The sequence below is a fragment of the Mus musculus genome, chromosome 10 (assembly GCF_000001635.26).
Source record: "Mus musculus strain C57BL/6J chromosome 10, GRCm38.p6 C57BL/6J".
NCBI lineage: Eukaryota > Metazoa > Chordata > Mammalia > Rodentia > Muridae > Mus > Mus musculus.
Window position 1 is genome coordinate 107,365,334 of NC_000076.6, and position 26,752 is coordinate 107,392,085.

Consider the following 26,752-nt stretch of genomic DNA (forward strand, 5'->3'; position numbering starts at 1 on the left):
GTTCACGGATGGTAAACTGCTAAAGTCTCCTAGAAAAGGAATTCAGGGTGAGAAATTTATAGCCAAATCCTCACAATTCTTTCCTACCACTATATGTTGTTGAGGATTTTCAAGATTGAAAAGTGTACATTAAAAACTTCTATTGTGGTGTTTAGCTTCTGAAAGTTCGAAGCAAAAAGTCTTCTATAGAACCTCAGCTGTTTAGTTTCACTCTAAAGGACAATGCTCTTGAGACCTTAGTTCATAAACTGGAGTCAAAGTGAAGGTTCCGTTTCATGTGTTCTAGCTAGTCTCCCATTGATAAAATTCTATTAAAAAATAAAAAAGTCGATTTGCTTTTCAGTATAAAGAAAAAGAAAATGTAAAGTATTTATTAATATTTTAAACAACTGACAGTACCACCAGCCTTCCAGGAGGCCCATACTAACCCTTCTAACCTGGAACACAAAGGTGAGACCTCCTACCCCAGTCTCCCACCTGCTGAGATCCCAGCAATCCCAGCAGTCATGGGCTCTTCCCCGTCCTATCAGAGCTCCATCTTCCTTCTCATCCACACCTTCACCTGCAGTCTTTGATTGCACACCACGCCCCTCCCCACAGTTCTGCCTTCCTCCCCTGAGGCCTGGTCTAATATGGGACACAGCCTCACCTGCTTCCCTGAATAGCTGTTCCAACTCGAGACACCCAGGCTAGCTAACACCAGAGACAACCCAGAGGGCAAAAGGCAAGTGCAAGAACACAGACAGCAGAAGCCAATGCAACAGAGCACTAGCAGAAACCAGCTCTGCTACTGTAGCATGCCTTGGATATGCTAGCACACCTAAAGAGCAAGTCAGTGACCTTACATCCCTTCTCATGAAGATGTTAGAGGCCTTTAAAGAGGATATAAATAATTCCCTTAAAGAAATACAGGAAGACACAATCAAGTAGGTAGAAGCACTTAAAGAAGAAACAAATAAATCCCTTAAAGAAATACAGGAAAATACAATCAAACAAGTGAAGGTAATGAATAAAACAGTCCACGACCTAAAAATGGAAATAGATGCAATAAAGAAAACACAAATGGAGACAACCCTGAAATGTAAAACCTAGGAAAGAGAACAGGAACTTCAGGCACAAGCATCCCCAACAGAATACAAAAAATGGGGGCGAGAGTCGCAGAGCTTCTGGGCGGCGCCATCTTCAGCTCCAGACAGCCGGCCACCTTCCTGGTGAGAGCACGGGGGTCTGCCCGGCCTGAGAGGTTTGTGGCACAGGTGCCGGCGGGAGCCTTCTTGGCTCCGGGACTCTGCGGAGGGCAGGCTGCACGGGTGACCGTGTGGAATACAGAGTGCCAGCCGTTTCTGGGACGGGCGAGAGTCGCAGAGCTTCTGGGCGGCGCCATCTTCAGCTCCAGATAGCCGGCCACCTTCCTGGTGAGAGCACGGGGGTCTGCCCGGCCTGAGAGGTTTGTGGCACAGGCGCCGGCGGGAGCCTTCTTGGCTCCGGGACTCCGCGGAGGGCAGGCTGCACGGGTGACCGTGTGGAATACAGAGTGCCAGCCGTTTCTGGGACAGGCGAGAGTCGCAGAGCTTCTGGGTGGCGCCATCTTCAGCTCCAGACAACCAGCCACCTTCCCGGCAAGAGCCACAGAGCTTCTGAGGCAGCGCCATCCTCAGCTCCAGACGGCCGGCCTCCTTCCAGACAAGAGCCACAGAGCTTCTCAGGCGGCGACATCTTCGACTCCAGACAACTGGCCACCTTCCTGGCCAAAGCAAAACAGCTTCTGGGAAAGGTCCTGTTTTGGGCCTTCACCTTCAGCCAGGAGGAGGTCCAAACACCAGATAACTGTACACCTTCCCTGAAAGAGGAGAGCTTGCCTACAGAGACTGCTCTGACCACTGAAACTCAGAGAAGAGAGCTTGTCTCCCACGCCTGCTGAAAGAGGGTAACAAAATCAACAGAGGAACAATCTCTTAACAAAGACAACTATAACAACTAACTCCAGAGATTGCCAGATGGCGAAAGGTAAACGTAAGAATCCTACTAACAGAAGCCAGGACCACTCACCATCATCAGAACCCAGAACGCCCACTTCGCCCAATCCAGGACACCCTAACACACCTGAAAAGGTAGACCTGGATTTAAAAGCATATCTCATGATGATGGTAGAGGACATAAAGAAGGAATTCAATAACTCACTTAAAGAAATACAGGAGAACACTGCTAAAGAGTTACAAGTCCTTAAAGAAAAACAGGAAAACACTGCTAAAGAGTTACAAGTCCTTAAAGAAAAACAGGAAAACACATCCAAACAGGTGATGGAAATGAACAAAACCATACTAGACCTAAAAAGGGAAGTAGACACAATAAAGAAAACCCAAAGTGAGGCGACGCTGGAGATAGAAACCCTAGGAAAGAAATCTGGAACCATAGATGCCAGCATCAGCAACAGAATACAAGAGATGGAAGAGAGAATCTCAGGTGCAGAAGACTCCATAGAGAACATCGGCACAACAATCAAAGAAAATGGAAAATGCAAAAAGATCCTAACTCAAAACATCCAGGAAATCCAGGACACAATGAGAAGACCAAACCTACGGATAATAGGAGTGGATGAGAATGAAGATTTTCAACTCAAAGGACCAGCAAACATCTTCAACAAAATTATTGAAGAAAACTTCCCAAATCTAAAGAAAGAGATGCCCATGAACATACAAGAAGCCTACAGAACTCCAAATAGACTGGACCAGAAAAGAAATTCCTCCCGACACATAATAATCAGAACACCAAATGCACTAAATAAAGATAGAATACTAAAAGCAGTAAGGGAAAAAGGTCAAGTAACATATAAAGGCAAGCCTATCAGAATTACACCAGATTTTTCACCAGAGACTATGAAAGCCAGAAGAGCCTGGACAGATGTTATACAGACACTAAGAGAACACAAATGCCAGCCCAGGCTACTATACCCAGCCAAACTCTCAATTACCATAGATGGAGAAACCAAAGTATTCCACGACAAAACTAAATTCACCCATTATCTCTCCACGAATCCAGCCCTTCAAAGGATAATAACAGAAAAAAACCAATACAAGGACGGGAACCACGCCCTAGAAAAAACAAGAAGATAATCCCTCAACAAACCTAAAAGAAGACAGCCACAAGAACAGAATGCCAACTTTAACAACAAAAATAACAGGAAGCAACAATTACCTTTCCTTAATATCTCTTAATATCAATGGACTCAATTCCCCAATAAAAAGACATAGACTAACAGACTGGCTATACAAACAGGACCCAACATTCTGCTGCTTACAGGAAACCCATCTCAGGGAAAAAGACAGACACTACCTCAGAGTGAAAGGCTGGAAAACAATTTTCCAAGCAAATGGTCTGAAGAAACAGGCTGGAGTAGCCATTCTAATATCGGATAAAATCGACTTCCAACCCAAAGTTATCAAAAAAGACAAGGAGGGACACTTCATACTCATCAAAGGTAAAATCCTCCAAGAGAAACTCTCAATTCTGAATATCTACGCTCCAAATGCAAGGGCAGCCACATTCATTAAAGACACTTTAGTAAAGCTCAAAGCACACATTGCACCTCACACAATAATAGTGGGAGACCTCAACACACCACTTTCATCAATGGACAGATCGTGGAAACAGAAACTAAACAGGGACACAGTGAAACTAACAGAAGTTATGAAACAAATGGACCTGACAGATATCTACAGAATATTTAATCCTAAAACAAAAGGATATACCTTCTTCTCAGCACCTCACGGGACCTTCTCCAAAATTGACCATATAATTGGTGACAAAATAGGCCTCAACAGATACAAAAATATTGAAATTGTTCCATGTATCCTATCAGACCACCATGGCCTAAGACTGATCTTCAATAACAACATTAAGAATGGAAAGCCAACATTCACGTGGAAACTGAACAACACTCTTCTCAATGATACCTTGGTCAAGGAAGGAATAAAGAAAGAAATTAAAGACTTTTTAGAGTTTAATGAAAATGAAGCCACAACGTACCCAAACCTTTGGGACACAATGAAAGCATTTCTAAGAGGGAAACTCATAGCTCTGAGTACCTCCAAGAAGAAACGGGAGAGAGCACATACTAGCAGCTTGACAACACATCTAAAAGCTCTAGAAAAAAAGGAAGCAAATTCACCCAAGAGGAGTAGACGGCAGGAAATAATCAAACTCAGGGGTGAAATTAACCAAGTGGAAACAAGAAGAACTATTCAAAGAATTAACCAAACGAGGAGTTGGTTCTTTGAGAAAATCAACAAGATAGATAAGCCCTTAGCTAGACTCACTAGAGGGCAAAGGGACAAAATCCTAATCAACAAAATCAGAAATGAAAAGGGAGACATAACAACAGATCCTGAAGAAATCCAAAACACCATCAGATCCTTCTACAAAAGTTTATACTCAACAAAACTGGAAAACCTGGACGAAATGGACAAATTTCTGGACAGATACCAGGTACCAAAGTTGAATCAGGATCAAGTTGACCTTCTAAACAGTCCCATATCCCCTAAAGAAATAGAAGCAGTTATTAATAGTCTCCCAGCCAAAAAAAGCCCAGGACCAGATGGGTTTAGTGCAGAGTTCTATCAGACCTTCAAAGAAGATCTAATTCCAGTTCTGCACAAACTATTTCACAAGATAGAAGTAGAAAGTACTCTACCCAACTCATTTTATGAAGCCACTATTACTCTGATACCTAAACCACAGAAAGATCCAACAAAGATAGAGAACTTCAGACCAATTTCTCTTATGAATATCGATGCAAAAATCCTTAATAAAATTCTCGCTAACCGAATCCAAGAACACATTAAAGAAATCATCCATCCTGACCAAGTAGGTTTTATTCCAGGGATGCAGGGATGGTTTAATATACGAAAATCCATCAATGTAATCCATTATATAAACAAACTCAAAGACAAAAACCACATGATCATCTCGTTAGATGCAGAAAAAGCATTTGACAAGATCCAACACCCATTCATGATAAAAGTTTTGGAAAGATCAGGAATTCAAGGCCCATACCTAAACATAATAAAAGCAATCTACAGCAAACCAGTAGCCAACATCAAAGTAAATGGAGAGAAGCTGGAAGCAATCCCACTAAAATCAGGGACTAGACAAGGTTGCCCACTTTCTCCCTACCTTTTCAACATAGTACTTGAAGTATTAGCCAGAGCAATTCGACAACAAAAGGAGATCAAGGGGATACAAATTGGAAAAGAGGAAGTCAAAATATCACTTTTTGCAGATGATATGATAGTATATATAAGTGACCCTAAAAATTCCACCAGAGAACTCCTAAACCTGATAAACAGCTTTGGTGAATTAGCTGGATATAAAATTAACTCAAACAAGTCAATGGCCTTTCTCTACACAAAGAATAAACAGGCTGAGAAAGAAATTAGGGAAACAACACCCTTCTCAATAGTCACAAATAATATAAAATATCTCGGCGTGACTCTAACTAAGGAAGTAAAAGATCTGTATGATAAAAACTTCAAGTCTCTGAAGAAAGAAATTAAAGAAGATCTCAGAAGATGGAAAGATCTCCCATGCTCATGGATTGGCAGGATCAACATTGTAAAAATGGCTATCTTGCCAAAAGCAATCTACAGATTCAATGCAATCCCCATCAAAATTCCAACTCAATTCTTCAACGAATTAGAAGGAGCAATTTGCAAATTCATCTGGAATAACAAAAAACCTAGGATAGCAAAAACTCTTCTCAAGGATAAAAGAACCTCTGGTGGAATCACCATGCCTGACCTAAAGCTTTACTACAGGGCAATTGTGATAAAAACTGCATGGTACTGGTATAGAGACAGACAAGTAGACCAATGGAATAGAATTGAAGACCCAGAAATGAACCCACACACCTATGGTCACTTGATCTTCGACAAGGGAGCTAAAACCATCCAGTGGAAGAAAGACAGCATTTTCAACAATTGGTGCTGGCACAACTGGTTGTTATCATGTAGAAGAATGCGAATCGATCCATACTTATCTCCTTGTACTAAGGTCAAATCTAAGTGGATCAAGGAACTTCACATAAAACCAGAGACACTGAAACTTATAGAGGAGAAAGTGGGGAAAACCCTTGAAGATATGGGTACAGGGGAAAAATTCCTGAACAGAACAGCAATGGCTTGCTCTGTAAGATCGAGAATTGACAAATGGGACCTAATGAAACTCCAAAGTTTCTGCAAGGCAAAAGACACCGTCAATAAGACAAAAAGACCACCAACAGATTGGGAAAGGATCTTTACCTATCCTAAATCAGATAGGGGACTAATATCCAACATATATAAAGAACTCAAGAAGGTGGACTTCAGAAAATCAAATAACCCCATTAAAAAATGGGGCTCAGAACTGAACAAAGAATTCTCACCTGAGGAATACCGAATGGCAGAGAAGCACCTGAAAAAATGCTCAACATCCTTAATCATCAGGGAAATGCAAATCAAAACAACCCTGAGATTCCACCTCACACCAGTCAGAATGGCTAAGATCAAAAATTCAGGTGACAGCAGATGCTGGCGTGGATGTGGAGAAAGAGGAACACTCCTCCATTGTTGGTGGGATTGCAGGCTTGTACAACCACTATGGAAATCAGTCTGGCGGTTCCTCAGAAAACTGGATATAGTACTACCGGAGGATCCAGCAATACCTCTCCTGGGCATATATCCAGAAGATGCCCCAACTGGTAAGAAGGACACATGCTCCACTATGTTCATAGCAGCCTTATTTATAATAGCCAGAAGCTGGAAGGAACCCAGATGCCCCTCAACAGAGGAATGGATACAGAAAATGTGGTACATCTACACAATGGAGTACTACTCAGCTATTAAAAAGAATGAATTTATGAAATTCCTAGCCAAATGGATGGACCTGGAGGGCATCATCCTGAGTGAGGTAACACATTCACAAAGGAACTCACACAATATGTACTCACTGATAAGTGGATATTAGCCCAAAACCTAAGATACCCAAGATATAAGATACAATTTCCTAAACACATGAAACTCAAGAGAAATGAAGACTGAAGTGTGAACACTATGCACCTCCTTAGAAGTGGGAACAAAACACCCTTGGAAGGAGTTATAGAGACAAAGTTTGGAGCTGAGATAAAAGGATGGACCATGTAGACACTAGCATATCCGGGGATCCATCCCATAATCAGCTTCCAAATGCTGACACCATTGCATACACTAGCAAGATTATGCTGAAAGGACCCTGATATAGCTGTCTCTTGTCAGAGTATGCCTGGGCCTAGCAAACATAGAAGTGGATGCTCACAGTCGGCTATTGGATGGATCACATGGCCCCCAATGAAGGAGCTAGAGAAAGTACCAAAGAAGCTAAAGGGATCTGCAACCCTATAGGTGGAACAACATTATGAACTAACCAGTATCCCGGAGCTCTTGACTCTAGCTGCATATGCATCAAAAGATGGCCTAGTCGGCCATCACTGGAAAGAGAGGCCCATTGGACACGCAAACTTTATATGCCCCAGTACAGGGGAACGCCAGGGCCATAAAAGGGGAGTGGGTGGGTAGGGGAGAGGGGGTGGGTGGCTATGGGGGACTTTTGGTATAGCATTGCAAATGTAAATGAGCGAAATACCTAATAAAAAATGGAAAAAAAAAAAAAGAATACAAAAAATGGAAGAGAGACTCTTCTCCAGGCATAGAAGATAGCAGAGAAGAAATTGATACATTAGTTAAAGAAAATGCCAAATATAAAAAGTTCCTAACTTAAACCATCCAGGAAATTTGGAACACAAATAAAATACCAAACCAAAAAATAATAGTAATAGAAGAGGGTGAACATTCCCAGTTCAAAGGGCCAGAAAACATCTTCAACAAAATCTTGGAAGAAAACCTTCCTAACCTAAAGAAAGAGATGGCTATAAACATGCAGGAAGCCTACAGAACACCAAATAGATTGGACCAGAAAAGAAAATCCTCTCACCACATAATAATCAAAGCACTAAATATACAGAACAAAGAATATTAAAAGCTGGAAGGGAAAAGGCCACATAATATATAAAGACAAACCTATCAGAATTATATATGCCTTCTGAACAGAGACTCTAAAATCCAAAAGATCCTGCACAAATGTCTTTAAAACCCAAAGAAATCACAGACACCAGCTCAGACAACTATACCCAGCAAAACTGTCATTCACCATACACAAAGAAACCAAGGTATTCCATGATCAAACCAAGTTTAAAAAATATCTTTCCACTAATCCAGCCCTATAGAGGATACTACAAAGAAAACTCCAACACAAGGAAGGTAACTACATCCAAGAAAACACAAGAAATTAATAACCTCACAGCAAAACCAAAGGGACAGAATCACACATACAGAGAGAGAGAGAGAGAGAGAGAGAGAGAGAGAGAGAGAGAAGGAAAGAAAGAGAGAACCACCTCCAGCAACAAAATAACAGGAACTAACAACCTAACAACCATTGGTCATTAATATCTTTCAACATCTATGGATTCAATTCACCAACAAAATGGCAAAGCCTAGCTGACTGGATATATAAACCGGACCCATCATTCTGCTACAAATAACAAATACACTTCAGCAACAAAGATAGACACAACCTCAGAGTAAAGGGCTGGAAAATTTTTTTCCAAGCAAATGAACCCAAGAAACAAGCTGCAGTAGCCATTCTAAAATCTAATAAAATAGATTTTTAACAAAAAGTTATCAAAAGAGATGTGGAAGGACACTTCATTCTCATCAAAGGAAAAAAATCTACCAAGATGATGCCTCAATTCTGAACATCTATTCCTCAAGTGGAAGGGCACCCACATTCATAAAAGATTTTTTACTAAACACGAATCACATATGTAACTCCACAAAATAATAGTGGGAGACTTCAAGATCCCACTCTTGCCAATATACAAGTAGGTCATCAAAACAGAAACTAAACAGAGAAACAAACTAACAGATGTTGTGAAACAAATGGATTTAACAGATATCTACAGAACCTTTCACCTAAAAACAAAAGAATATACCTTCTTCTCAGCACCTCATGGAACCTTCTCTAAAGTCAACCATGTAGTGTGTCACCAAGCAAGCCAGATACAAGAAGATTGAAATAACCCCTTGCATTCTTTCTCAAAATGGCTGAGAAGCCCTTCAAGAAATATTCAACATCCTTAGTCACCAGGGAAAAGCAAATCAAAACAAGCCTGAGATCCCATCTTACACTGCTCAGAATGGGTAAGAAAAGAAACTCAAGCAACATCACACGTTTGTGGGGATGTGGAGCAGGCAGACCACTCCTCCATTGCTGCTGGCATTTCAAATTTGTACTACCAGTCTGAAAATAAATCTGGTAGTTCTTCAGAAAATTAGAAATAGTTCTGACTGAAGACCCAGCTATACTGCTCTTGAGCAAACATTCAAAAGATGCTCCATCATACCACCAGGACATGTGCTTCAATGTGTTCCTAGCAAGCAACAATCCCTCATACAATTAATGATACTCTGTTATGTTTGCAGACAGAAGTCTATCATGGCTGTCTTCTGAGAGGCTCTACCCAGAAGCTGACTCAGAGTGATGCACATACCACAGCTAAACAGTGGAGGGAGCTTGGAGACTCTTGTGTAAAAGTAGGGGAAAGGATTGTATTCCCAAAGGGGAAAGGAACTCTACAGGAAGAACAACAGAGCCAACTAATCTGGACCCTTGGGGCTCTCAGAGACTGAACCACCAACCAAAGAAAAAGCATGAACTGAACCTCGGCCTACCCCCTCCCCTACACACATATGTAGCAGATGTGGATCCCAAACAACTGGAATGGAAGCTATTCCTAAAGGTGTTGCACATCTGTGGAATACATTCTTCTAGCTAGGTACCCTTGTTTGGCCTCAGCAGTAGAGGAAGCACCTAACCCCACAGAGACTTGATGTGCCAGAGTGGGTGGATATCAAAGGGCCTCCACCCTCTCAAAGAAGAAGAGGAGTGGGATGGAGGGAGGAACTGTGGAAGGGGACATCGATCAGGACATAAAATGAATAAGTAAGTAAAAATAGGAAAGGAAAATTATCAAATAGCCAATTTGTGATGAAAATCATGTTTTTGGTTTTGTTTTCAGTTTTGGAAGAGGACTGTAATCTTTTTTAAATATTTTTTATTACATATTTTCCTCAATTACATTTCCAATGCTATCCGCAAAGTCCCCCATACCCTCCCCCCCACTTCCCTACCCACCCATTCCCATTTTTTTCGCCCTGGCTTTCCCCTGTACTGGGGCATATACAGTTTGCATGTCCAATGGGCCTCTCTTTCCAGTGATGGCCGACTAGGCCATCTTTTGATACATATGCAGCTAGAATCAAGAGCTCCGGGGTACTGGTTAGTTCATAATGTTGTTACACCTATAGGGTTGCAGATCCCTTTAGCTCCTTGGGTACTTTCTCTAGCTCTTCCATTGGGAGCCCTGTGATCCATCCAATAGCTGACTGTGAGCATCCACTTATGTGTTTGCTAGGCCCCGGCATAGTCTCACAAGAGACAGCTATGTCTGGGTCCTGTCAACAAAATCTTGCTAGTGTATGCAATGATGTCAGCTTTTGGAAGCTGATTATGGGGTGGATCCCTGGATATGGCAGTCTCTAGATGGTCCATCTTTTGTCTCAGCTCCAAACTTTGTCTCTGTAACTCCTAGGACCTCATGAAACTCCAAAGCTTCTGCAAGGCAAAAGACACCGTCAATAAGACAAAAAGACCACCAACAGATTGGGAAAGGATCTTTACCTATCCTAAATCAGATAGGGGACTAATATCCAACATATATAAAGAACTCAAGAAGGTGGACTTCAGAAAATCAAATAACCCCATTAAAAAATGGGGCTCAGAACTGAACAAAGAATTCTCACCTGAGGAATACCGAATGGCAGAGAAGCACCTGAAAAAATGTTCAACATCCTTAATCATCAGGGAGGACTGTTATCTTTAATGATTTAACACAGTTGGCTAACACTAAATAACTTTGAAAGGAGTGTTAGATGAACATGTTTCAATGCACTTTTTGAACCAACATACCGCTATTGTTTTGTCTGTATTGAATCAACTAACCTCTCTAAATGTTTAGCATCTTAGAAAAAGTTCTAAATGTTCAAAATTTCCTGGGATCTCGGAGTATTTCAAAGTTAAGAAATCACTAATGTTGAAATAGAAGGTAAAAGGGCACTAGACCTTCTAACAATCTCACTGGCCTAGTCATGAGGCCTACACCGCCCAATGGAATTTGCCTACAAATGACATAGCTCAAAGTTATCAAACATCTGAGACATGGGATTCAGAGGATAATACCCCACTTTTCTTTGTTGAAGCACAAACAACTATCATGAAGAACCCTTTCTGGGTATCCGGCAAAATAAGTGTCTTTCCCTAACAACTTTCTTCAAAATAGACAAAGGTATTTATAGTTGTCCTTGACAGGAAAGGCATGCAAGGATGCTTTTTTTTCCCTTAGGGAATGAGAATCACAGGAGGTTTGTTAGATGATCAAACTGACTGAATATCTCAAAGATTTGATCTGACTGGATCGTCAGACTCTGTTCCTTATTTCACTTTTGAAGACCAAGCGTTCCTAATCTACTGTGCTTTTTAGAAATAAAAAGTTAGACAATAATACTGTATTGAGTTCACTTAGTATGCTAGCATTATAGAAAATTTAAAATGCTATCTTCCTCACTTTTGGTTTGAGTTGTGGATTTTTTGGGGGGAGGGCTGGGGATACAGAACCCCCCCAAAATTGGTGCCTTGTACATTTGCAGCTACCACTTGCTTAAAGGCAGCAGACTTTGTCAAGTATCTCCAGAGAACACATTGGTCCCCTGTTGAGAGCTACAGCTGTTCATATACTGTTTATCCTGGGAGACTTTTCCCTGAAGATCCCAGGGTCAAACAAGATGAGCAACGTCATGACAGCAGTGCTATTAGCAAACGTTCAGTTATCTAACTACATATGGCAAACAGTTATGTTTCTTATCCAGTCCTCATAAAAGACTTACCATTTTAAGCCCCATTTTCCAATAGAGAACATTGTGCCCCAGGGAAATCAAGCACTTAGCTGACCAGCATCATGCAATTGGAAAGCTGGACAGTCAGGGATTGTTTCCAAGCAATCTTCAGAGCCTGTGCAATTATCTAGGCAGTTCTGCCCTTTTGGAATCCCAGTTTTTAATTGAAAATTCAAATTTGAATATTGAGGATAATTATTTTTAATTTGCAATAGTTATTAAGTATTTACATTTTCTACCAAACAAAAAATGACCTTTTGTTGTAATCAGTTGATGACAATCTTTTAATTATTTGCCAAGTGATGGTCTCTATAAACATCCATGAATGCAAACAAAGACGTCACTAATCAGCATGACCCCCAACAAGTTCAGAAGGTCAGGGACTCTATGAGGGATATGGGAAACATCTGACAAGGGAGATAAATCTTGAATTAAGTCTTTGAACATCCTCATAAACTCTGGTAAACAAACGCCTGCCAGGTAGAGAGATAATTTTGTCAAAGTTATAGAGCTGTACAAAGACCTAGAGGGTTCACTATGGAACTTGCAAGAGCTAGGAGCACAGGAGAGGTTAAAAATGAAGACGAGGTTTGGTTCTTCACAGTGATTCCTGGACTAGTTTGTTAATTGAAGGCAGAAGATAGTCAAAATCACAAGAGACCTATGGTCAGGTAGGTACTTGACCAGGCTGCTGGAATGAAGGGTGTCTCATAATTATGAGACTATGTGCATGATCAGGGAACATTAAGCAAGATGTATTGAGTTGGGGATGGACAAACTTGTGACATGAGAGAGTTTATTAACAAGAGAAGCTAGGCAGGGGAGAAGTGGTTCCTCCTCTTAATCAGCTATGAAAATAAATAACTAGAATATATTTGCAGAAGAACTATCATGGAAGCAAAATAATGTACTTCCAGGGATGATGGTTTGGCAGCCATTTTAGGAACCTGCAGAATTATGGAATAATACACTTCTGATTCTTCCTACCATATGTAGATTTCCCATAGAAACTGAACATCCGAATGATTTGGTCAGGGTTCAAAGCTACAAGATAGGTTCTTACTTGCCTGTCTACCTCTCTGAGCTAGGGCGTTGCATTAGTTTACCTCTGGGAACATCCGCTGGTTATTTTGAGTTAGTAGAGGTGGAGGCTCGATCCAATGTCTTTGAGAAAAGGTGGGCCAGGTAAATGCGTCGAGAGACACTGGTCCCAAATCTTAGTAATTGGTTGTTGAATGGTGAATTAATCAAAGTTTGTGTCCTTTTAAAGAAGCTTTGACACATGTATGTAAAATATGAATAATGAAAAGAAAGTAATACTCTTTTAGACCTTTAGTGGCAGTTTTTCTACTTGATTCTTTCAGAAAATAATTAATAGTTCACCCCTCTCCCCCCCAAAAAAAATTCTCCAGCATGATTACAGATGGGCTTTTTAATCTCTATGCAGTACATGATCTTATAACTTCATTACATAATTTCAAAATAAGCATACAGTCCAGCATTTTGAACCGTTTTTTTTCCTTTTGGTCAAGCATCTTCCTCAAAGTATAACACTAAAAACCACTCCCCATATATTAGTTTTTGTAAGATGAAGCAATTTTTTGTTTTTAATCATCAAAATAAAGATTTTTATGATCTTCTCGCTAGACTTTTGTGAAGAAATATTTTATTGACTATGTTTTAACAATGGCTTCTATTGTTGTGTCTAAAACACTAATTGGTTGTGTTATGTGCTGTTTAAGGAGTGCCGTTAATAGGCCAGATCCCTTGAAAGTTTTATTTCAAAAACAGAAGGGAGGGAGGGAGGGAGGGAGGGAGGGAGGGAGGGAGGGAGGGAGGGAGGGAAGAAAAAAAACATACTTTGTTAACATTTCTTACCCATTTTCTAGATTGGTAGAAAGATGGAAAATGTTGTCAGACAGCCTTTTGGTTCCTCAGGGTGCCAGCTTCAGTCCATTAGACAGAAAAATTAACGGGTCTCCAAGATCACAGCATCCTTTCTGTTTCACCTTAAATTTATTAATGTCACATGGAAACTGATACATTAATTTTTATAAACCTCTTACCTGACTTGTTTCTCTAGAATACAATTTTTTTGCCTCTGTGCTTACAGGACTATTTGAGTATCTTGTTTGCTCACAAAAACGTTTAGCTCTGAACGTTCAAAATTATAAATGTGTATCATTAATAACACACCTCCCAGCATGTTAAAGTTCAAGCCAATGTAAAAATACTATTATCTTAGTTTTGTGGGATATCAATTTTGAAAATTATATGTAAAATTTTACCAAATTCAAGCAGTAACTATTCATGTAACTTAATAGCATATTTTATATATAGAAATAAATATATATACACATATACAAAAGTATTAAAATTATTGATAGAGTCTTATAGAATCAGAAATAAAAGGGCTGTTGTAGTCCATAAATATGGACAGATTAAAAATTTCTAAATAACTTCAATTGCCTTCCCTGTCCCCATATATACACACAAAATAGGAGTTATATTTGGTCCAAATCATCAGGATGAATGATCATCCTTGATCAACCTGTTGTGATAGAAAGCATCCATCCTAAAATGAAAATTTGTCCTCCTATCTGTACTGGAAGAATTGATGTTCTTATGATATTCTTACATATTCTTTCTTTTTCACATGACTATTTTAGGTGTATCAATACATGCATGAAACGATTACTGTTAATGGCTGCCCTGAATTCCGTGCGAGGGCCACAGCAAAGGTAAGACTTGAGTCACTTTAAAAGAACTCTCGACCCCAGTGATGTAGTAATTGACTGTGCGCGTGTGTGTTTCAGGTATTCTCGTGTGTACACTGTAAGAGAATTTAGACCTCAGTGGCAGCCCAGAGTCTAGAACCAGTACTACTCACCAGGTAAAAATCCTAATGGAAAAACTGATCTTTTCTGCTGCTTCTGTAGCTTAAGGAAGGAGAATGATTTCATTAAAATCACTAAATGTCCATTTGGCACAAGCAAATCTGCTGCTCCACTGTATCGAGTTCTACATGGTTTCTGGTACATCCTGTGGATGCAAAGGAACCCATAGCCTATGTAGCGCATGGAAACTCATTTGCATAGGCCGAACGGAAGCCCTGATGTAAGTCAAACATGGCAAGGCTTTCACCCGACATCCCTGAGCCAGTGACCTTCTTTTTCCTCAGCTGGGCCATGGGTAAACTTGCTGACAGTGGCAGTGACCCAACGGAAGGCCTGGCACCTTTGTGGCAGTCACCCCTTTAGTTCCTTAAAGGCTCAAACCCAGAAACTACAAAGGTCCCATTGGAACGGATACAGAAAGAGGATCGTAAGAGCATCTTTCCGGAAGATGGACCACTAGGAAACAATAGTGGTAATCTAAAGTCACACACACAGCTTGTATTTTACAAATACAGAAATGTTTTAACAGAACCCTACTTTCCTCATAAAGGGCTTGTAACTTTGTAATAACGCCAAGAAGTGAGAACCACTGAGAATAACCAGAAATGTTCACTCAACTCCTTTATCACCTATTGTTTGATTTCTCCCCTGATATACTCAGTTTTCACTCTGTAACTAAACACTGTTGACTTGCAAGTTTCTTCCTTCTTCTCTCTCTTCTTCCTCTTCCCCTACCCCTCCTCCTGCTCTTCTTCTCTCCCCCCTTCTTCCTCCCCCTTCTTCCTCCTCCTTCTTCTGCCTTCTTCCTCTTCCTCTCTTTCTTTTTCTTAATTCCTTTCTGACCCCAGCAAATAGAGGGTATGATTACCATTACATCATGCTTTGCTTGTTCTGAAGTGGAACACACAGAGAAAAAAAATGATCCCTACACGGTTTAATTAAGGGGAAAGTGAATTATGTAGTGTTTTGCCATTCTCATTTCTTATTCATGTAGAACAGCAGGATAGCAGCATAATGTTGCAATAGCACAATAATTTTTTTCTGGTTGTTTCTGGGCTGTCTGCATTGCATCCATGTCAGCCATTAAAACCCCTGCATGACAACAGGGTTTGCATGAGCAAATGCATGTAGCTAAAACCAAGCCATTATTTCCATGTCATCCACTATCTCTCATTAAACGCAGGCAGTAGCATAATGCTAAATTGATGTGATAATGCGGTGTGTGGATAAGGAACGGACAGTAGTTGGAAATCAATATTTTCACAGTGTTGAGAGTAAATCACTTTATACTAGACATCTAATCAACTGTGGTTAAGGCAAGCTAATGGAAGTGGAATACAAGAAGCAGGCAGAGAATCTTTGCTTGATTGAAACTACTATTTTATTCCTGTTGGGTGGGAACTGATGATGGTAAGTTGATTTCCTGAAGCTAATGTGTTAATTTTAAAATGAAACTAGGACAATATTAAATAAAATTTTGTATGTCTAGGTATAATTCCCCAAGCCATTCATTTCGTTCATATCAATGTACTAGCTGACATGTTAGTGTAGAATTAAGAGAGAAAATGACCCAATAAGATACCACTCATAGTAATATAAAATATGGGTATCAGATAACAATAACATCTTTTAATCTATCACTTCATTTTAATTTTTATTTTCATCTAGGCATCCTGGATTTAAAAAATAAAAATATTTATATTTACTAAACAAGTGGCTCAGCAATAGCAAGATGTTCCCATGACCATATGGATACAAACTTGCTCATTAGTCTATTGAATAAGTATTGATGAATATGTATGTTCAAGTAAGAATTTAGACTGTATACCATAGCAAAAGTATGAAAAAGTATGCCCCTGCTTCAGGATCAATATGCATTCAATAATTGTACTAGGTGGTATTATACAAATATTTGGAGTCATTGATCAGGATTTACATGTAACTGATGGAACTCTGAAAGTAGTTATTGTTTTTGGTTTTATTTTTCGTAGGAGATAAGCCTTACAAAGGTAGAAATATCTAGGTGAGGCTTTACTGAAGAAAAGAGTCATATACCACATCTAAAAGAAGACATTCTGTGTCCTTCCTTCAACAGGACAATGCTAGAGAGATGTCTAAGACACTGTTTTCTGAAGATCATATACTTAGCCTTATTTCCCATGTTTTATTACCAAAAGAACATCTTTTTTTTTTCAGGCAACAGTTGCAGCTTTTGCAGCCAGCGAAGGCCACTCCCACCCTCGGGTAGTTGAACTGCCAAAGACTGATGAAGGCCTGGGTTTTAATGTGATGGGAGGGAAGGAACAGAATTCCCCGATTTACATCTCCCGCATCATCCCTGGAGGGGTGGCTGAAAGACATGGAGGCCTCAAAAGAGGGGACCAGCTGCTATCAGTGAACGGAGTGGTATGTTGATAAAATACCCAGAGATTTTTCTCCCTAAGTACATTCCCACTCCCCCACCCCCAACCCATTACTAAAGCCAGTGTTGAGATTACAGTACAGACAGCAATTTTATATCCATCTCCACAGGGCTTCCAGGACTTGGATGGATAGAAACCTATAAAGGCAGTAATTTCATATCTTTATATCTCATTTCATCGTGCACAAGTATGATAAATATCAACAGTTATGAAATAAGGAAGTCATGCCAAGAAATTATCACATAGAACTTCCTTCTCAGAATACTGCTATTAAGTGGGTGTTTGGAAGAATATGATTTTGATGCCATGTTCACCCAAGTTCCTATAACTGGTTGAGTTTGAGGTTTTGTTTCGTTTTAGTTAGTTAACTATTTAATCAGTTAGCTCACTTGTTCATTTGTCTCAGTGCTAGGAATTGAACCCAGAGCCATGTGTATGCTAGGTAAATACTATACCACCAACACAGATACCACCCCAAGAAATAAGCAAATTAAGTATTTCCCTTGGTTCTTACTTGTGTCAAACATAACAAATCTAAGGTCACAAATTTCAGAAATATAAACAGGAATTTGTCAAAATATACTTACCCCTTGGTCTAAAAATAGGAACAAGATTTAGTATGTAAGCTAGATTTGAGTTCTTTGTAGCAGCATTGATTCATGTTCAAGACAAAATATCTAACATATCATATCTGAAAAACTATACCTGATTGATAACCATGGTATGAATTTTCGGTTGAATTCTTTGATCTTATTTGCATTTGCTCATATTTAAAAAGAAGCAGTTTTATATTCACAAAAGCTATCCACTGCACTCTGCTGTTCTCTAATGAACATCAAAACAAGCAGTCCATGAATATTTTATATCATCACTCCGATCCCCAAATCACCATTATCTCTACTTTTTCTAGAAGATAATGCTTTGAGATAAGCATTTTATTGACCTTTCAATAACTATTACTTTTCAAGGCTTGTACCAAATGAAAATTGTAGAGCCCAGCTTTCTGCTAGAGGATCCCAAGCAGGGTCAAACATTATGATTCACAGTGAGCTATGCCTTGGGTTATTAATTTATGATTTCTCTGAGTACACTTTGCATATCTAAAGAGTAATGGGTTTAAAAATAGGAAGAAGAGTAGCAAAAAAAATTCACTCAAATGTGTGCATAGTCATTATAGTTGCACAAAGCAACCATAGCCATGTATGACATCATCAATCTAATAGGTAAATTGGCTTTGAACTATCTATCAAGGGAGCAAACAGCCTCTGCTTAACCCACACATCTGCAGGCAGCAGAGCTCTAAGCATTTCACAATCAGGCATCCATTCCTGCAGTGACCTTGTGATGAACCTGGGAAGCAGCAGGGAGCAATGTAACAATGAAATCAAACAGACCTGGTTTTACTGCTCAGTATCTATATTGTCACAGACTAATTGTGCCTAACTGCAGCTCCACTTTCTAAAAGGTAGGCAGGCTGGCAGAAAAGTTACTACTTATAAGGGCATTGGTGAAAATTAGTGAAGCAACCTGCCTACCAAGATCGACCCAATCACTTGGTCATATGTACCTTTGATAGGTAATTGTGATTACTAAAGAAGAGTGAAGTATATACTAGCAAGATTTTATCGAAAGGACCCAGATGTAGCTGTCTCTTGTGAGACTATGCCGGGGCCTAGCAAACACAGAAGTGGATGCTCACAGTCAGCTAATGGATGGATCACAGGGCTCCCAATGGAGGAGCTAGAGAAAGTACCCAAGGAGCTAAAGGGATCTTCAACCCTATAGGTGGAACAACATTATGAACTAACCAGTACCCCTGAGCTCTTGACTCTAGCTGCATATGTATCAAAAGATGGCCTAGTCGGCCATCACTGGAAAGAGAGGCCCATTGGACACGCAGACTTTGTGTGCCCCGGTACAGGGGAACGCCAGGGCCAAAGGGGGGGAGTGGGTGGGTAGGGGAGTGGGGGTGGGTGGGTAAGGGGGACTTTTGGTATAGCATTGGAAATGTAAATGAGCTAAATACCTAATAAAAAATGGAAAAAAAAATAAAATAAAATAAAACTATCCAGCAAATCTGAAAAAAAAAAAAAAAAAAAAGAAGAGTGAAGTAAGATTTCTAAACTGCCAGGGATATTGCTTTTATTAAACCTTAAAGAAAACTCTGCTGTACACATACTTTATGCAAACTAGCAAATACTTATTAATAAGAAAGTAGCAATCCCCACCCTTCTGTGAAGCTGGTAGGCTCCATCTCTGTCCATCCAGTGTTCCAAACAAACAAACAAAACAAAACAAAACAAAACAAACAAGACAAAACAAAACAAAACAAAACAAAACAAAACAAAAACGTAGAAAATCCACTTAAGTCAGGTGAGAATATTCCTGGGTCAAAATTCTATGGAGCATCCATTTATCCTATGGCCACATTCTTACTAACCCCTTGTATAGGATTTTTATACTGTTTATGTTTCCAAAGACTCTAGAGTTCATATCTACTTAAAAGCTACCATTTACCAGTTGTTTCCGTTTAAAAACCATATCATGTTAATTAACAAGGCACTAATTTCAACCAGGTCAATTTCCAACGTAGTTTGGTAAAGAGAAAAACATCATTTGTTCATTAGGTCAGTCTAACAAATGCCCACCCTTAGCTAGGGTGTTACTTCAGACATAGTTCTTGATTACTGCCTGCACCCTAACCTGGTTTATTAAACTACAAGAGTAACAATTATCTATTTTAAAGTGTTTAAGAGTAAATCATATATGCACATGTATCTGTGGAGCAACAATTAGTGAAAGGGGGAGGGGTGTGCATTTGAAAAAGAGGTAGAGGGAGGATTTCAGGGAGAGAAAATGGGAGGAGAAAGAGTGGTCAGGTGGGGGAGCACCCTCATAGAAGCATGGAGAGATAGGATAGGATAGGATAGGATAGGATAGGGGGGTTCTGGAGGGGAAACCACGAAAGGGGATGACATTTAAAATATAAATAAATAAAATATCCAAGAAAAAAGAAAAAAGATTAATCTAAGAAATTAAAAATATGTACTTTTAAGTAAATCAAAAGGAAAGTTGTCTCTGTTTTATCAGGTGCTCATCTCAAGGCATTTTGATATGAGAAACTACATGGCTCACTGCCCTGCCCATAGCCACAGAAATCATAGTTAATGCAATCTGAGAATCCTGGGCTTTAACTCCTAGGTAGAGAGGTCCTTTCACTAGAAACAATCTCACACAAACTGTGGTATTTACTACAAATAAATATTTTATAATAAAATGGGGTTGAAGGCCCTGTAGTTGAATGAACAGAAACAAACCAAAGAAAAGGTTAGCAAATGATTGTGTGACTGCTATGTAGGCTTCGAAACAAGGTGCCATTTGCAAAGATTCATGTGGAAGGTGTCCAGAACATACTTTTTCTAAACTGAAAGTCTTAGAAAGAAGTAGTCCAAAGGGCGTGGCTACCTTATGTTACCAGGCATTCTGAGAACAATGAGCTACTGACATAGTTAAAGATTAAATTATCTTATGAACACAAGAATCTTCAATATCTAATATATATTAGATATACATATTATATACATTGGTTATATTTATATATATGTATATATATTGGTTATATTTAGAAAGGAAATGTCATGATAGCTGCCAAAATTTATCATTTTAACACATAACTAGTAAGTTGAAATACAAGACAATAAAGGGAGAGAGGAGGGGGGATCAATACCTAGAAATAAAGAAAAGATACAGCAATTGAGCAATTGATTTTTTCTTCTTGTTCTTCTTATAAGTCAAAACAGAAGGAAACTCATAACAGCTTAGCTCTCATGGAAGGATTTTTTTTTTTTTATCATTTATGGCTTGAAAAGAAATTTCCCATGGGGTTCTTACGAATGAGACATTGAATCACCTTATATAGCCTCATTGAAAAACAGAGTCCTTTTGTGTGTGGCTACTTCTTATGTCAAGCCTTGGCGAAATACCTAATAGCTGAATTAAAATTTAACATTAATAGGAGGTCAAAGTGTTGCAGTATGATTCTATAGCTGTCTAATGGTCTCCTTTTCACCTCTTTTATGTGCAAGGGTGCTCTCAAGGACCATTTCTAAGGATTGCAGCCAGTGTGGATCCAACAGGGACAGTAAATATACTTAGTGATAGAGTCAAGATGTTTAAAAAACCCAATCGTTGTCACAATAGGCTTCACTTAATAAGGTTCTTCATGAAGTCCCGCTGAGATGCCAGGGGCTATATCTATACAGAATAAAGGAGGCATGACTAAATATCAAAGCTGCAATGAAACAGAGTGTTTGTTCCACCTGTTGACTGTGGTATGTAGTGGTCATGGCTGAAGTCTGATCTAGTGAATGTAGCCATAGCTCAGCATGCTTCCCTAGGGTGCTCTCTATTAAAGGATTTAAGTCATTTGATGCAGAGAAGAGAAAGTTCAGGAGAATAATAAGATCTCCAGGCAACTTCCCGTTGTGCCAGGTCCCAAATAACAGAGCCAGGCCCAGTGCATGGAGGTTTCAGGAGAGGCAGAGTCCAGTTTTCATAATAAAGGCCCTGTATACACATAAAGCTGTCTAAATAGAAGGAGAGTCACCCATAAAGGATATATACCTATTGTCTGGTGCTTTCATCAAAGATTAGAAGACCATCTGCCATTCAGTATTTCAAAATGCAGGTGCTGTGTGCATAGTGCATCAGGCTCGAAGGTCCCTGCCACATCTGTGCCGCCCCCTGGGAGTCTATCAATTGGGATGATATTTTTGCTGAGTCTCACAGTGAACACTAGTGGTCCAACACAGACCACCCTATATCCTGGAGCTGAATATTAGTACAACCTATAGTCTCTGGGTTCTATTCTTTCCTTAAATGAGACAATTAAAAGTTGGCGACTCTGTACTTCATTGTATTTAGTCCCTTATAGTTTTTAAGCATATTTTCATATTATTTTCCCATCTGTTGCTCAATACAGTCTCAGAAAATGGGGAAGACATTTATGGGCGCATGCACACACACACGCACACACAAGTGATTGCACTCAGATAAACTCTGAGACCTACAATAAACACATGAAGTAAACTTCAATCTTTACTGTGATGTTATTTGATTATCAAGTGTAAAATGTGATGGTTTGAAAAATCAGTCCCACTTAAATCTGAATGAGCTCGTTGGCTACATCAGCATGAATTTCCTGGGGTTTATGTTATTTTATAGTCTTATAAGATGTCAGCGTGCTGCAAAGCTGGGTAAAAGGTACAAGAGAGGTCCCTATATATTTCCTTGCCCTTTTTTTATAAAGCTACAATTATTTTGTAATTTTTTAAAGGAGAAACTCCCAAACATTCATCCTCGATAGCCGACTAGTACTGTGGGGACAAGAGAAAGGTAGGAGCAAGGAAGCAAAGGACAGAAAGAAAGACCAAACAGAAGCATGAGAACCTCAGTCGTATGCCCTATTGAGAAGAGGTGTGTCTAGTTTCTGAAATCCAATCATCCTTCCAGAGCCCCCTGGCAGGACAACTGTAATAACATTTGCCTCTCTCCATAGTCAAACCTCAATCAAGTTGTTGGTGCACTGTATGCACATCGCTAATTACTTTTTGAGCATAACAGATGAATGAATAACGATGTGGGAAAGGAAGGGAAATAGTCATCTTGGTACCTGGCCTTTTTCCCATTTTATAAATGCCTATGCCAAGTTAAGGGTGAGAGTCGTAGCTCAAAGTAGCTAGGCAGAGCGCTGTCAGGTGTACTGTGAAGACTAATGAAGAATTAGACCTGTGGTTAAAGTTGTAGCTCAGTGCTGAAGTATTTGCCCAGTATGTTCAAGGCCCCCCGAGTTTGGTACCCAGCACACACACAAAAAAAAGTTATAGCTTCCCAACAAAGAAACTTAAAGTCAAATCGTATTCATTTGCTCTTTGCATAAACTTTCTAAAATAATCAAAGGGGGTTTTAATTCCTGTGAAATATATCACAAGATATTTCTGCAAGTTTAAGTCCTACAAAAAAAAAGCCTTTCACCATGGACAGCAATAATTTTTCTCTATTGCTTCATGTCCAGTCAAAGAACAGGCCCCCTACATAGTTCAGTGATGCTCCATAAATATTTTTTGGATGCCAGGCACCACGGTAAGGACGTTACATAATGAGTGGATTATTTTCCTCATAATGATGTTTTGTGGCCAGTGCTGTTAATATCATTTCCATTTTACAAATGAGGAAAATGGAGAACCCTAGCACCCTTTCCAAGCTCCTAACAACTATCGAATGGCAGAGCTGGAGGCTCTGACTCGGGCCACCTTTACCATTTAAAAGCAAATAAATATTCTAGTCATAAATAACGCGTGCATGTGATAGAAAAGGACGAAGACTTCTTAACCTTTACGGGCTTACACTTGCCGTGAGGAGAAGGTGAAGTGTTCTCATTGCTACTCTTGACCTTTCGAAAGTTTAGAGCCACAAGAAAGGTCGTAATATTTTGAAAGAGAAGTGCCCTTTCATTTAAATGTCTCGGAGTACTGAGGAGTGAGGAACAAACATTCAGCCTGATTGTGTCTAAAATTGTATCATACCTTCCTGGTCCATCACTGCACCTTTTTTTTTTAACTGGGTACCTCAGTGAAGCTTGAACAGCCTTCCCTCAGGAAGGTGAGCAACCACTGCAAACCCATCTGAGTCTTAGAAGGGTTGGCCATTGGCTTGGGGCACTTGGACCCTCTGTTCCCCTATGGGCTCAGTGTGAGCATCCCCAACTTAGTTCTTGGATTTCAGGTCTGGAATAAAGCTATTCTCACATCCTCTCTCTGCATGTGAGCCATTTGCAGGTTGCTAACCACTCTTGACAGCCAAGCGTGGGAGATTGCTTGGGCTAGAATTAAACAGGAGAGCAAACTGGAATCTCAGTTATGTGTGGAATATTTCTGTTCTCGGGGATGACATCATGGGATCGCTCCCATTGGTGAAGGAGCCAAGAGATGTGCAGTTCTGCCTTATGGCAGTCACCTTCTGAATGACACAGCCATAGCTAGGCTTGCGACCTGGAGCTGGCCTTACACTGCCCCCATCTGTCCAAGTCACCTCATGACAGAGATCTTCAGTTTATAAAAACAGAAGGAAATACTGTACCATCATGCTACAAATGGCTGTATGGGTCACAGGCTAGACGTGGGTTTGATTATTCGATTTAGTGCCTGGTGTAGTCCTTTCCATAGTTGTTTCTACCATTTACTGTTTGGGTTTGTCCTCACTAATGTTCCCTAAACAGTGCTTTTCACCCATTCAGTTATTTGTAGAGCAAATATTATGTACCAGCTGCCAAACTAAATCCTGCATACAGATCAGTGAGCAAACCAAACGTCTTGCAGCTCCCTGTAACTTTGTCTAACAGATTGTAAGAAGGCAGTGTTGATGATAGCAAATATAGTGCATACAAACGTATATGTAAGTAACCATGATGAGCTACGTCAGTATTTTCTCAACCTAAGGAAAGTTGCCCCAAAGATTCTGTCCAGCTCCACATTGGTTAGAATGATCTGATTTTCCCTTTAGGAGGGTATTACAATTATATATGTATTCCTTAGAGCACCTGTAACAAATGGCCACATACTTGGTGGTTTAAATGACAGGAATTGACTCTATTGTCACAGTTCTGAGAGCCAGAAGTCCCAAATAATTTTTGCTGACCCCAAGCCAACCAGCCAACAGATCTGTGCCCCACCTGATCTCAAGGAAATAATCTGATTCTTGGCTTTTCCAGTCTTTGTGGGCTGTCTGTGTTCTTCCAATTGTAGCTTACCCATTCCGGTCTTCTTCTCTGTGGTAACATTGCCTCCTTTCCTATACCAAATCCCCCTCTACTTCCACAGTAATGGGACACTTAATGACTGCAGTTGGCAACCACTGAGATAATATGGCACAATCTCAAGATTAATTTTCTCAAGATCTTGAACATTTGTAGTTTTCTAAGATGGTATGTTTTCTGTTCTTATCTATTCTTCTCTGTTTCATGTAAACATCACAAACCCAGAAATGCCTTCCCCGGCTAAGAATTGAGACCAGTTTTCTACGATCCATGGCAACATTGGTTTTCCCATTCTCAGGCAGCATGTATGCCTTCTTTTCCACTATTCCCTGGGCAAGTTCTCACTTTCCTTCCCAGTTCGAGTCCTCTGCTATTTTTTCTTCTTGCAGTAGGCACCATCCAATGATAACCATAAGTCTCTCTTCCACTTTATGGTTGCAATGTGATATGGAATATGTATTTGAAAAGATGAAGCTCTTATTTGACTGTGTAGTTGAATGCTTTAGGTATTTGGGGTCCTTTGTCCTTCCTAGGCACCGGGTGATAGCATGTGAAGAACCCAAGGTGATACTTAAGGGTGTAGCACGGCATCATCATCAAACCCTGACTGATGTAGAGGAAAGGAAAACAAAAGAAAACAACCAAAGCGCTCTGAGACATAACAATGAAAGCTGCTTTCAACACTTTAGGAATGACCTGTTTAATAACATGTAGGCTATGATTAGGGACTTAATGAACACATAATTTATTACTGGAGTATGGGGAGAGATTAAATGACATTACCAAGGTAAGAAAGCACATGCTCCCCAGATTTTTTTCCCATGTAACTCAAAGGAGATCAGGATGACGTAGACACAGTCTGTGAACTAAAATAAGGCAGAAAGACTGATCAAGATCCAACCACCAGACCCTTACCAGCTGTACGCCAAAGCTTTCGTTTTGTTTTTGACAGAACAAGAATCTCAACTCGGTATATCGACTCTGAAGTTCTGTGATGTGCTAAGAGTTTCTGGTAGTTCCTGAAGCTGTTCACTACGAAATTAGTTCCATTAGTTTTTATCTCTATTCAATTTTTTCTTAATAAAAATTCTTCCTATGCATCATTAAATCACTTGACAAGAAGCTAATATCTGATAGTTGCAGTGTAACACTAATTTTTGTTGTTACAAATAATGGAAATTACATGGCTTTTTTTATACTTAACTCGTATCTTCAATGTTTTTGAAAGGACTGGTTGACTTTTTAAAGATATTTATTATTTATTTATTTATTTATTTATTTAACACTCCAGGTTTTATTCCTGTCCCCCAGTATACCCTCTGACTGTTCCACATCCCATACCTCCTCCCCACCCCCTGTCTCCACGAGGATGTCCCCAATACCCACCACCCACCCAACCAGACCTCCCCACTCCCTGGGGCCTCCAGTCCCTTGAGGGTTAGGTTGATCTTCTCTGACTGAACCCAGACCCAGCAGTCCTCTGCTGTATGTGTGTTAACCTTTTATTAAAGGTCCTTAAAGTCTCTTGGAAGTTTTAGAATA

The 26,752-nt window shown here is 39.8% G+C and overlaps 1 protein-coding gene across 5 annotated transcripts in view; it reads left to right on the forward strand.

Annotated features, from left to right (window-relative positions):
* Positions 1–26,752, forward strand: part of Lin7a (lin-7 homolog A (C. elegans)) — a 153,598-nt gene that overhangs the window by 93,785 nt on the left and 33,061 nt on the right. For 3 of the 5 annotated variants that reach the window (XM_006513031.4, XM_006513032.2, NM_001039354.1), the window contains 2 exons: positions 14,747–14,818; positions 17,171–17,380. In XM_006513031.4, the coding sequence (XP_006513094.1) occupies positions 14,747–14,818; positions 17,171–17,380 (282 nt within the window). Of the gene's footprint in view, positions 1–14,746; positions 14,819–14,893; positions 14,971–17,170; positions 17,381–26,752 lie in introns of all 5 variants that reach the window. The other 2 variants (NM_001033223.2, NM_001284329.1) reach the window with 1 other exon arrangement.